This window comes from Nanorana parkeri, unplaced genomic scaffold (assembly GCF_000935625.1).
Source record: "Nanorana parkeri isolate BGI_ZX_2015 unplaced genomic scaffold, ASM93562v1 scaffold1327, whole genome shotgun sequence".
Lineage (NCBI taxonomy): Eukaryota > Metazoa > Chordata > Amphibia > Anura > Dicroglossidae > Nanorana > Nanorana parkeri.
In genome coordinates this window covers 375730-388883 of record NW_017307595.1, presented here as the reverse complement: position 1 = coordinate 388883, position 13154 = coordinate 375730, and the positions used below count along the sequence as shown (strand labels likewise).

The 13154-nt window shown below is 41.5% G+C and overlaps 1 protein-coding gene across 1 annotated transcript in view; it reads left to right on the top strand.

Annotated features, from left to right (window-relative positions):
• LOC108797735 overlaps positions 1 to 13154 on the top strand; it is a 69841-nt gene that overhangs the window by 56428 nt on the left and 259 nt on the right. The window contains exons 17-21 of the mRNA XM_018569387.1: positions 180 to 530; positions 4018 to 4377; positions 6903 to 7202; positions 9122 to 9469; positions 10587 to 10898. Of these exons, the coding sequence (XP_018424889.1) occupies positions 180 to 530; positions 4018 to 4377; positions 6903 to 7202; positions 9122 to 9469; positions 10587 to 10898 (1671 nt within the window). The remainder of the gene's footprint in view (positions 1 to 179; positions 531 to 4017; positions 4378 to 6902; positions 7203 to 9121; positions 9470 to 10586; positions 10899 to 13154) is intronic.

The window sequence follows — 13154 nt, the reverse complement described above, 5'->3', positions numbered from 1 at the left end:
GCCTCTCTGCTGTCTTTATTAAGGCATACTTATTGAGAAAGACAACAGAGACATGTTAAATATTTGGATCTTGACACTACCCATGCCATTCAGGTGTTAGCAATTTTGTAATTCTTTACCTGTTACTTTTTTTCTGCCAATAACTTGATCCTCTTCTACTATAAATCTGTCACATGCAGAGTTTCCCTGGAAGCCGGACACACAGGATATTGCAATCCCCAATCTTCTTATTGGCCGAACAGCTACACTGAAGTGTGAGGTGTCCAATGTATTTCCTGATGTCCTGAGTGTGAAATGGCTGAAGAAGGAGAAGGACAGTGAGGAAATATTCCCTGTGATCCACAACCAAACGTATAATATCTCAGAGCTCCGACCTGAGAAGCAGAAGGATAAAACATTCACATACAAGTCATGCTTAAAGTTCAAACCATCTATCAGTACAGAGGAGGGGGCAACGTTTATCTGCAGGGTGGAACATCCCGCTCTGGAGAGAGCAGCAGAGAAGAGCACCGGACCTCTCACTATAAAAGGTGACCATTCATTACAATGCCCTGTAGAGCAAAACATACTAGAAGTTCTCAGAATTGTTGTCATTCCTCCCCAGCAGAACATAGATTGTGGGTCTCTGCATTGCAAGTCAACTTCTTTCCACTGGTGGCTTCAGCATTTACCACATATTAAGCTTTGCTGGGAAGGGCTGTGGACTGGTTTGGGAACTTTTAAATGGTATGCTGATAGTGTATTATAGAACAGCAACAAAAATGAATTGCCTTGATGGACCCTATCTGATGGTACCTCTCTCCCTTGGAGATTACACAGAAAACAAGAAGGAGTTAGGGTTTAATGAGGTGTCATAGCCATTGCACAAGTAAAATCAAAAGAAATTTATTGGTACATATTCTTACATGATATCAGTAAAGGTTTGGGCATCATAAAAACATAAGTTCCCCCACATTATCCCTAGATACGCCGCCATATAAATACATAGCCACAAATTCATGTATATACATATCCAAATGATTCCTTGGTAAATTCATAATAATCCCACATTGTGGTAATTCTGGCCAACTTGTGTATCAGGCATAAATTGCCTTATAGAACAGTGTAGCTCTAATCTAAGTTGTTCTAGAATCTAGATCAACAGCACATGAGAGACCAGACTTCCAGGATATCTGCACTAATTATTGGAAGAATCCAAGTAAAATGTGTTAACACCCTCAATTTGCTGTTGTCTGGCAGGAAAATGAGTGTATATTAATAACTAAGTGTATAGCTAATACTTCTTAAACATCCAAGCATAGCACTTGTACCTGGTGCTGGGCTTTCCAATGAGCACAACTAGGAAAAGATTTCTAGTACTGTATGAATGGATTTCTATACAAAATTAATTCATAAACCTTCATTCATCATAATATATAAACACACACACAGTTTTGTGTCCCTTGTGTTTTCCATTTTTTTAGTATTTTTGGTGTATTTAAATGTATGTATTTAAACCCATTTTTCCTAAAATACTTTGAGTAATAACAAAAAGGTACATATTTCATGAATATTCAGGCAAGGACATTGATAGCCAATGGTAGGAAGATACTGTATCTCAGATAACTGTATGCATTGTTAGCATTGCATTCAAACAGAACAGACTCAGCTGAAGATAATAACGTGGAGTGAATAATTAATATTTTTTTTGGCTGAGTTGTGATTATGAATGTATAGGAAAACTATATTTTTTAACCTTTATTTCAAAATATACAAATTTATAAAACTAGAACTTGGTAACAGGTAACATAATGCAGTGATTTATTGACGGCACACCAGAAAATATCTCACGGCACACTAGTGTGCCGCGGCACAGTGGTTGAAAAACGCTGACATAATGTATATATCCAGCTAAAACTTTTTTAACTTACGGATTGGGGAAGGAATAAAACGTCAGAACTTCCTGTCCTGCTGACATTGGTTTACAAGACAGGAAGTGAGAGGAACTCTCCAACAGCAACACAGACAGATGCTTTTTTTGGTAGATTTTGTGTTAGTTGATTGGAGGAATCCTAGAACCCCTGTTGGATTTCTCATGCTGTCTGGGTCCCTGTTGCATATTTTCCACTACTTCTGGTTGGGTGAAACTGTTGTCAGCTGGATGGGAAGTGAGGGAAATTCTCTCTATCGGAGCCCCGTATAGCAGTAAAACCTGACAGGGGTTCAACTTTTCCCATTCTATCCAAAACCAAAATAAAGAATTTTTTTTTTTGTCTGGGCATCTAAACAAGTGATACTGTAAAAGATAATAGAAATTATACACCAGAGACCCACGGAGGAAAACTGTGAACTTTGGAAGGGAGATCAGTGTGGATATAGAAGTACACATTATATCCTACAGAATGTCACGGTTTGGTTGAGAGGTTCAGGAGGAGACTGTACATACCTAGAGTTTAAAGAGGACCATGAAAATTGAAGGTCCGCTTAGATGACAGGTACACACCACCTGTATAGAAAGAGGTAAAGAAACACTTAGGGGTCTATTCACTTTGCACTTCGGGTCAGCCGAACATGCTGAGCATGTTCGGCTGATCCGAAGCCACACGAAGCAAGCCGATGTACGGCTGATTTCAGCCATACCAGCCTGAAGTGAATAGCCGAACAGTGTTCGGCTCACTTCACTTCTGATCGGTCATTCATTCGGCTGCCCTCGGCAGCTTTGTGAATAGACCCCTTAGAAAAAATACAGCGCTTAAAGCAAAAAAATAAAACATACAAATCTTGTAACCGTGCCTCAACGGTGCATATTGGGAGAGCTGGGAACCCGAAATCCTGCAAGAATACACTTCAGAAAATTTTATGTTTTTGCCATACTAGAGAGTTGTTTCCATTTTAACCTTTCTGCACTTACATTTTATTAGTACTGACCATAGTGTATACACCATACATGGAGGTACGTTTCATATTTCTTATGTGTGTTATCTCTTTGATAGATATAAAGATTGTGGTTCCATCACCTCAAGAAAAGACTCAGCAAGAGTCTCGTCCTCAGATTCCACAAGATGTATCTATGACTGACTCTGCTGTTAGGCCAACAGGTATGTGTGACTTGTGATTATCATTGGTTGATCATTTCTCTGAAGGAGTTTGAATGAAAAGTATAATGACTTCAGCTGTCACTGGTAATGGGGTAACCCCAACTCAAGAGTTCATGTAAGATTGACTGCTGAAGCTGAATTTACTTCAATTTGACTTCAGCAGTCAATGTTACTGAAACCACCATCACTGGGAAACAGTTGGTTTTGCAAGTTGATGTAGAGTCTCTGGCTCATCAGCGTGTTACACATTTACTGTTAGGAAAATAAGCTTTCTATATGTCTTGAATAAACAAAAGGACATTACTAGGCACAGTAAGAATCAAATCCCTATTCTGCAAAGCTTCCTGCATTGTTATCTTTCCAGAAAAATAGCATAGAAACAGCTCAGAACAATGAGACAAGAGCAGTTGACTAAGCTGGAACCATTAACCTAAAGCCTAACTCCAGCCAACATTGGGTTTAAGCTTTGGATAGAGTGAGCAAGGTTTAAAATCTATGTAAGGTTTCAATTAATGTGTGTGTGCCCATTGGGGAGATTAGGCCACACTTCCTGTCTCGTTCATACTCTTTCATTCTCCATCACTCCTTATCAAACAGGTACACAAAGGTACATTTGGTAATGCATAGATTTCTCAGCTAAGAAAATGAATCAAGGTAGGGTTAATTTGACTAGTCCCAAAACAAAGGCCGAACCTAAGCACAACCTGAGCAAAAAGAGAGCTCTAACATGAAAGGGTCATAATGGGTCTTACAATAGGTGAATGTGGTGACATACTATATATCTGATGAGATATTTTCTGTACAATGTTCAAAATATATGACATCCAAAGTCACAACTCTGTAAATATTCTTTTTCATTTATAAGCCAGCTGACTGTATATCATGTATTGTTTTTGTGTTTTCGTATTAGTATTCTGTGATTTCTGTTTTCTTCCATCAGATGAGGAGAGATTCATTGTTGGGGAGATCCAGGGACCTTCTCATTGGTTTCATAAGGAGAAGGTCACTCTGTATTGTTCAGTGTCTGATTGCTCTAAGGACACCCGTGTGATGTGGATGGTGGAACATACAGATCGAAGAGTAGAGGAAATATCCAACATTGGAGGAGATCCCCTGACAGACTTCGGTTATATGACATCTAAGGAGATAGAAAAGTCTGATAAAGTAGGACTGATTAATGTTACAGCATCAATTATATTAGTGCCATCCGTGTCCAAACACATTGGAGTGATTTTCTCCTGCAGAATCTCCTCTGAGGGACAAACCAAGACCAAGGAATTCAAGCCTAAGTCTATATGTGGTAAAATAATTGCTTATGTCCATGTGTTTATTTCTGCCTATACTGTTTGAATTTCCTTATTTATTGATGTGCACTTGTGGAGAGACTAGTAATAAATATGTTGTTCTTTTTCATTTTTTTAATGATACTAAGTGCTAAAGCAAAGGGTAAAGTACCCTGTGCTGGCAAGATGTAGGAGAGTTAGGCAATGGTAGCAACCAGGCTCCCCGACCACTGCTCCAATCAAAAGTGCTGCTCCTACAGCAGGAGTAATGTTGCTTGGAGAGGTGTTTGGTGGTTGAGTGTCATGTCAGACCACTGGAGAGACAAGCTGCTGCTTTGTGTGTGATAGAGCCGTGGTCCAATGTGCTGTCAGCACAAAGTATCTTAATCTTTGCTGCGACCAGGGCCGGATTTACTCCCCCTGCCGCCCCAAGGCCAGGTTCTGCAATTCCCCCCCTGCTCCCTGCCGCCCTGAGGCCGGGCCTCTGTGGCCTTGTTCGGCGGACACCTTACACCGGCGCCCGCAACTTCCCCACAAGGTCACCGCTGCCGCCCCTCTGCGCTCTGCCGCCCTGAGGCCGGGCCTCGTGGCCTTGTGGGAAATCCGGGCCTGGCTGAGACACTTAACATATATAACTATGTACTGTTTGTGTGTATATATATACATCAGTGAGTGTGCCAATAACCAGACAGAAACAGTCACTGCAGGTGAATCATTCACTGTAATTTAAAACATGATAAAGGAAGATTCACCTTACATGAATGTTTGGTGAATGTCACATATACTGTTTTATAAATAGGTCCTCTGGTGTTTGAAACAAGGGGAAAAGAAGACCAGTATATTTAATACTGTATATGCAGCCTGACTACATTACAGTAAGTCCTCTTGCACATGAGGTTTTTATGTTTGGCTGCAGATTCCTGCTGGAAAAATCTGTAAATTCTTCCAGCAAGAATCACAGGTGGCTCCAGACAGCTTAAGCCAGCCACTTAGCCTGTACAGATTCTTGCTGGAGGAACCCCCAGCCAGTCATAAAAACCTTGTGTAAATGAGGCCTAATAAGTTGCAAGTGTTTGATTGGGTTTTAACAATGAGCATTAAAACAAACTCTCACTGATCTCTATAGCCACAAACACTCTGGAATCATTGATCCTCAAAGGTCATAACAGAAGTACTGAAGTTTGTTCAATAATTTTCATAGCAGCTCAGCTTTCTCACAGCTTATCAATGTCATGGCCAGCATAGGACAGCTTTACATCTATGAGTTTTCTGGGGCTGCTTAAAGTAACCCTGTTATAGATCAGTATGATGGGTCCATTGCTGGACTCCTTCTCATTCTTGCCTGGCCTTATATAGTGTCAGTAGTTTTCAGTCAGACCTGGGACATGCATGCTGTAATTGAGAGTCAGAAAAGTGTAAACATTCTTTTTTCCTGTACTACACTCAAGGTCAGCAACTCTTACCTTTTGGAGCCAGTTTATCTACATGACAGCCAGGCAACTAGCTTCTAGAAGAAATGGTCAGCAGTGGCATCCCACATGATTCTCCCATGCAATATCTCTTGCTATCCCATCTAACAATAAAATACCCTTTGCTTGCAGCACATAGGAGAGTATGGGTCACCTATATAAGGATTGCAATTAAGTGCTTTATTTTGTTTTCTGTTTCAGTCGCTCGTTACAGAGGACTCTAGGCTACACTGTGGGAGCACGGCGCTTCTGTCACATATATATTTATTGAGACACTGCGGGGTGTTTGAATACATGTTCCACATATCACATGCTGTAATAGGAACTTCCGGCATTTATACACTAATTATGGTATTTCTTTTGATTCAAGAGATTGGTTTATATTGATCGTTTGATTTATTCACTTACTGATCACATATCGAGACAGAAGATTTCAGTATTTTTATAGAAGTTTAGGTGTTGTTTGTGATTAAATAGTTTATCCTTTCACTTTGGAATTCACATCCATTTAGATCAAGTGCAACTTACTTGCCATATCACATAGGAGAGTCTGACCACGGCTCTCTTACTCAAAGCAGCAGCCAGGCTACCCAGGAGTCCCATAAGCCTCCTGTCATTTCTCAGGGAGTGTGAGGTATAATAATTGGAGCACTGTGCAGGGGCATTTGTGACCCCCAGACCAGTGGCGGAACTACCGCCGGTGCAGGCGGTGCGGACGCACCAGGGCCTCCGGCCTCTAGGGGGCCCAGCGCCGGATCGGTACCTTTTGGGGGGGGGGGGGGCCCAAAAAAAAATCTTGCACCAGGGCCCTTTGTTCCTTAGCTCCGCCACTGCCCCAGACACCCTGGTCACTATGTTGTGAGTGATAGCAGTGGTCAGACTCTCCAGCCTGCTGCCAGCACAGGGTATTTTAACCCTTTCTTCAGCAAAAAGTTAAATGGGAATGACAGTAATAAATGCAGAAGGTTTCAATGGGATTTAAAGATACATTCTGGTGTTACTAGATACACAAATGCAAATATAGGAGTAAAGGATGCTAAAATATATTGAATTATTTTAATTTATACTACTAGCAAAGCCACAAGTCCTGGAACCGGTGAAGACAAGTCTGTATGACAATGGAGATGTCATCTGCTCTTTGAAACTTCAGGATACTTACCCCAAACAAGTGAAGATTACCTGGAGATCAGGAGAACATGAGCTGAAGTCCAGTGAGAAGTTTGAAGTGAATAATGATGGGACATTTAATGGTCACAGTCATTGTACTGTCCCAGGAACTCTCCTATTAGATCCCAACTTCAACCTCCATGTGACCTGGAAACACAAATCTCTGACTACACCACAATCACAAGTCCTGTCCTGGAGGGATCCAGGTAAGAGCAAGACAAGTCTATTTCTGGACCTTAGTTTGTTCATCATCTCTATCTGATGTGAATAATATGGAGATTAATAACCTATTTACCTAACCCTGTACAACGCACTGCCTTCCTGAAGTTCTCCATCTTCTTAACAGTTTCAAAATATAATCATGAATGAGATTGTGATCACCACTTATACTGGTATGATCATGCTCATTGTGATTGTGGGAAACCTTCAATGAATTTCAGCATTTCACTGTTATTTCAAAATCCATATCCAAGTTAGATAAAGAGGACCTGTATAAGCTGTGTCCAAAAAGGTCATTTACCACATTTATATTTTGTTATCTATCTCTGTTTCATTGTGTTTTGTTTGGTTGTTTAGTCTGATGTAAGCTGTGTTAAGTTGCCTCATGAAAGCACTCCGTGAGCCACACTTCCAGCTATAAGAGACACCATTTCCAATGTTTTGCTTCCACCCCCTATCTGTGTTTTGCCATTCACATAGCACTGCCTGTGATGACCAAATCTCATTCCAAATCTGTTGGCACAGGAGAGCCTAGGCACCCTCACATACCTGGAAGTGATCTGCTATTTTTCATGTGGACTTCCAGACAGAAGGTAGATGTTCACAGTACTGCTTAGGCACAATAATTATTTACAGATGTTCCCTATTAGGGAGCAGATCCTCACATTTTGAGTTCAGGTCCACTTTAACAATTACTGCTAGAGGTGCACCAAAATGAAATCTTTAAAACCGAAACAAAACCAAAAATAAAAAAAATGTCATGCCGAAACCGAAAGTTTTTTTCTAAACCTTTTCAATTTTTTTAAAATACGGTATTTTATTTTTATTTATTTTCTATTTTTATGAAATATTTTTATTTTCGGGCTTCGTGGAAATATTTTGGGTCTAAACAGACCCCTGATATTTCCCTTTTAAAACAGAAAAATAGATTGAGGACACAGAGTTCTCAGAGACACACAGATCCTCAATCTCTTTTTTCTGCAGCCCCATGTTATCAATGAACAGGAATCCTCATTACTGAGTGTTCCCGATCATTCATAACAGGAGGACATAGTATGGTTACTATAATTACAATCATGAATGGACAGGAGGTGATGTAGATCACTTCCCATTCATTCATAATTAGGGATATAGTAAGCATACTAGGGGGAACAAAAACTGGAGCAGATGTGCAGGGCAACCAATCATCTTTTCTGTTCAGTTTGTTTAATTAAGGTTTGAAAATGAACGATAGATGATGATTGGTTGCTGTGCACATCTGCTCCAGTTTTAAATTCTCCTAATTCTGTCCTTGTACCCACTCCATCCTGACTCACTGACACAGGAGGCTGAGTGGGGTGGTGCGGGGAGGAGAGCTCGGTCTTCTGTGACAGCTGTCTCCACCCCCACACAGCGCTCTACTGATCTGTCACAGGAGATCCCAGCCTCTTGTGACACGCCGGACGCTCACATTACTCTCCTCCCCCCCGCAACACTCAGCCTCCTGTGACAGTTTCTGTCCTCCCTGCTGGGCAATGCACTGTGTCAGAGGGGACACAGAGCAGCGCCCAGCAGGGAGGAGAGAAACCAGGCATGTACCGCTATTTTGGCCAAAAGATGACACTTTCAGTCTTTTGCCAAAAGTCTCATTTTAGGCTGATATGTTTCGGCGGGTAAAAATTTCAGTGCATCCCTAATTACTGCTTCTACTAGAAAGCTGAAACACTGCCGTGACAGAGACGGGAATTGACACTGTTGTAGAACTGATTTGAATCAACAAAATCCTGGTGAATACTAAGTGCATCTCGTTCATGTTTTGCTGTTAATATAGTTTCCATATTGCATGATACAGAAGATACATTGTAATGTACATAGGTCATTGGAGAACATATTGATGATGTTTATAATTGTATATTGTTCTATGAAGGTCTGCCCTGGTGCCCAGTAGTTGAAGAGGTCCCTATACCTCATGTACTAATAGAGCGACAGAACACTCTGCAATACAACATCTCCCGATACTTCCCTGATGCTGTGACTGTGAGGTGGTTCAGGAAGGAGAAAGGAGCCCAGAAATATATTCCTCTATCAGACTGTAATGTGTACCAGATACTGGACATCCAGTCCCAGAGACAGTCCGATCACACCTATTCCTGCACAGCCAGACTGCTGTTCAAACCATCCGTGAAAGATGTAGAATCAGAGATCATATGTAGAGTGTCCCATCCCAGCCTGGAGAGACCCATAGAGAAGACATCAGGACCTCTACAGGTGCAGGGTGAGTGAAAGAACATTGATGATAATATCACACACAGAAGATAAATATATATTAAAGGAGATCTAAGTATCTTTTTTAAGAAAAGTCCCAGCATATCCTCTCATGTTATGACATCAGCATTGTATTAGGAATACATACTGGTGTTGTTTCTGATACTGCAATCAAAGCTCACATAAAAAATCCCTTTTATGTAGTGAGTGCTGCTTTCCATCTGCCCGTCACTTCCAAAAACTTCCTGGATACCCAGTGTGCTTTGTATCTTTTTTACTGCTGCTTGATATCATACAATCTCCATTTCTCAAGACTACATTTCCCAACATGCATTGCTACCAGCAAGCAATGATAATGTTACATTGTTCAGATGCTGAATTGTAGTTCAGAAGGAAGGCAGGCTGAGTGAAATTGTGTGCATTGAGGAAGTCCATCCTATGGGGCATCTTCAATAAGTAAATTTATAAAATAGGGGTGTGGGAGGAGGGAGAAAGAAGACAGGGAGGAGCCTCCATGTCCCCCACTTGCTCATCACTGATGAGGAATCTAGATGGATGCCGTCAGTTTTTTTTTTTGATTGGACGACTTGGACCAATGGCGCACTGCCATTGGTCCAAACCATCCACAGAGCTCAAGTCTCTGACTCCAATTCAGAGGCTTGTTGTAGCTCTGACCTCACTGTGTTAGGTTACACACAGCATTGGGGAAGCCTGCTGCAGTGAAACCCAACATTGCTGTCAAAAGCCGGATGAAGTGCCGCCTGTAATTAACAGCGCTCCATCTATGACGGGTTATACAACCTCCCCGGACCGCATGTCCCTGGTTTCCATTATACATATGTCACATTATCATACCATCTTGTAGTGGTAGTGAGAAGTAATGAAGGAAACAGTGCTATCATCTAGGGAAGTGATATAATCATCCCCTCACAGGAAGTTCTCTGTTATAACATTATTTATTCTGTGGCAGGAGCAGAGCATATATAATAGCACATTATTTTAACTTGCAATTTTAGAGTGTGTACATTTAAAAAAAAAAAGAAACTTTAGTTTTAGGTGTTAATCATGAAAATAACACACTTATATCTCACTATTATAAACTGTTATAAACTTTTATTGACTTCCAGCTAAACCGAAGGTGAGGAGGCCAATAAAATCATCTCTGGGTAGCGGGGAGCTGATACTCTCTCAGTTGCTGGAGAACTTTTATCCCAAAAACATCCAGATTGAGTGGTGTGATTGGTCAGGAGATCAGCCGGGACAACGCTGCCCATCACAGGAGAAATATACAACTAATATGAATAAAATATTCAGTGTTACCAGTCAGTGCCGAGTCCCTGAGAGTCTCTTACACAACCCGGACTTCAGAGTACGACTGACCTGGAGACACGAGTCCATGGATGAGGAGGAGTACAAGGAATTCTCTATAAGAGATAAAGGTAAGAGATAAAACTCATCATTTCACGTTTCTTCTTCAGCCGTATTCATTGTAATCTGCTGATGTGCTGCTTGTCTAGGAAGAAAAAATGCCATCTTCTCCTTTAGAAAAGGTACAAAATTCCCCAAAAGGGAGATCCCACTATTCCTTCAAACAGATGTAAAATAGATATTTATAAAAATATATATGTTTATTTATAGAAACACTAAAAAATATGTATAACAGAACATATCAAAATTTGTATAAAAAAACACACACACATGTATATGGCTGCATTCCGCTAATAACTTTTAAACAGTATCAAAATTTGTATAAAAAAACACACACATGTATATGGCTGCATTCCGCTAATAACTTTTAAACAGTAGGTAGTGGAAAAACAATTTAAAGACACACCGTTTGAATGCCTAGTGAAGCCCACAGTGAAGCCCACACCAGGGTTTGAATAGTAGGGGACCCTCCTTCACATTATTTAAACTACTTATTAAACCTTCCCTTCCCCCAATTAAATATCCATCTTCTCCTTTACCTGGGGGGCAGAACACCTCAGGATCTTAATACATGATTGCTGCCTGGCATTTGAGATGATTGTTTATGTGAAGAGCTAATAAGAGAGCAACTTTAACTAGTTGTTGGCATTGGGTGTGCTAAGTATGCCCACAAATACTTCATTGAATGACAACATGGCATATGTAGCATTATTATTACATAGTATTTATATAAGGAAGACATTACAATCACAATACAATTCAAGACAAGATGGTAAGGAGGCCCTGCCCTTGGGGGCTTACAATCTAAGAGGGATGGGGAAGTGATACATGAGAAGGGAGCTGTGTGGGGATGAATTGTTTGAGAATGTGATGGTTCAGTGGTTAGGTTGAGGTGGGATAGGCTTCCCTGAAGAGATGAGTCTTTAGGGAACGCCTGAAGGCAGTCAGAGTGGGAGACAGATGGACAGGTTGGGGTAGAGTTCCAGAGGATGGGAGAGACTCTAGAGAAGTCCTGGAGGCGTAAATGGGAGGAGTTGACAAGGGAGTTGGAAAGCAGGAGGTCTTGGGAAGAGCGGAGGGGACGGTTGGGGTGATATTTTGAGACCAGGTTTGAGATATAGCCGGGGCCAGAGTTGTGGATGGCTATATAAGTGACTGTTAATATTTTGAATTTTATCCTCTGGGCGAGTGGAAGCCAGTGGAGGGACTGACAGAGGGGGCAGAAGATGGAGCCCAGTGGAGGGATTAACAGAGGGGAGATGCATACACTGAGCGGTTGGTCAGGTGGATGAGTCTAGCAGCAGCATTCATGATAGACTGAAGGGGGGATAGCCGGTGTAGTGGAAGGCCAATGAGGAGGGAGTAGTCAAAACGAGAGATAACAAGCGAGTGGATGAGTAGTTTGGCGGTTTCATTGGTGAGGAAGGAGCGTATTTTGGAGATGTTACGAAGGTGAAGGCGGCAGCATTTGGATAATGATTGATGACACCTAGGACCTTGGCATGAGGGGAGGGCTGGATAGCATGCCCTGTCCTTCTCCGCTACTGCTGCTCCCTCCTCTGCAATGGCTGCCAATCTGACAGTCGGGAGTTGCTGTGTTATACAGCAGCTATTACAGCAGTGGTCTCAAAGTAGCGGACCAAATGCGGCCCACAAGCCGGTACTATGTGGCCCGCAGCCAGCTGACTGGTATTATTTTATATGGGGGGGTGTATTTTTTTTATGTGTATGGGGGGAGTGTATTATTTTATATGTGGGGGTGTATTTTTTCTATGTGTATTATTTTATATTTACAAGGGTAGTATTTTTTTATGTGTATAGGGGGGGCCATATTAGGCTCCATTCACACCTGTAAGTTTAGGTGCAATTAGGGATTCCTGCGTCAGGAACTTGCGTTTTCCTGCAGCAGGAATGCCTAATCTGGCGTTTACAAGCAATAGCTGTCACCTATTCAAGTTAATGATGAGGTGACAGCTGCTGCATGTAAATGCCTGCATACTGGATGTAATTGTATGTGATATGATTACATTTGGTTAGGAATCGATCCCTCTCCCTGGGCGCATCGATCCGGGGATCCGGGGAGGAGTACAGGAGCTCTGCAAGTGACCGGTGAGTACCGCATATACTATGATAAAAGACACATTTGCTCCATTGTGTAGCTCTTCCATCCCTTTGTTATTCTGTAGTACACAGATGAGATGACAAAGGAGAAGCTTATGCAGAAAATGTTTTTACTGAGAGAAAGGTGTCTGATGAGAAGTAAAAGA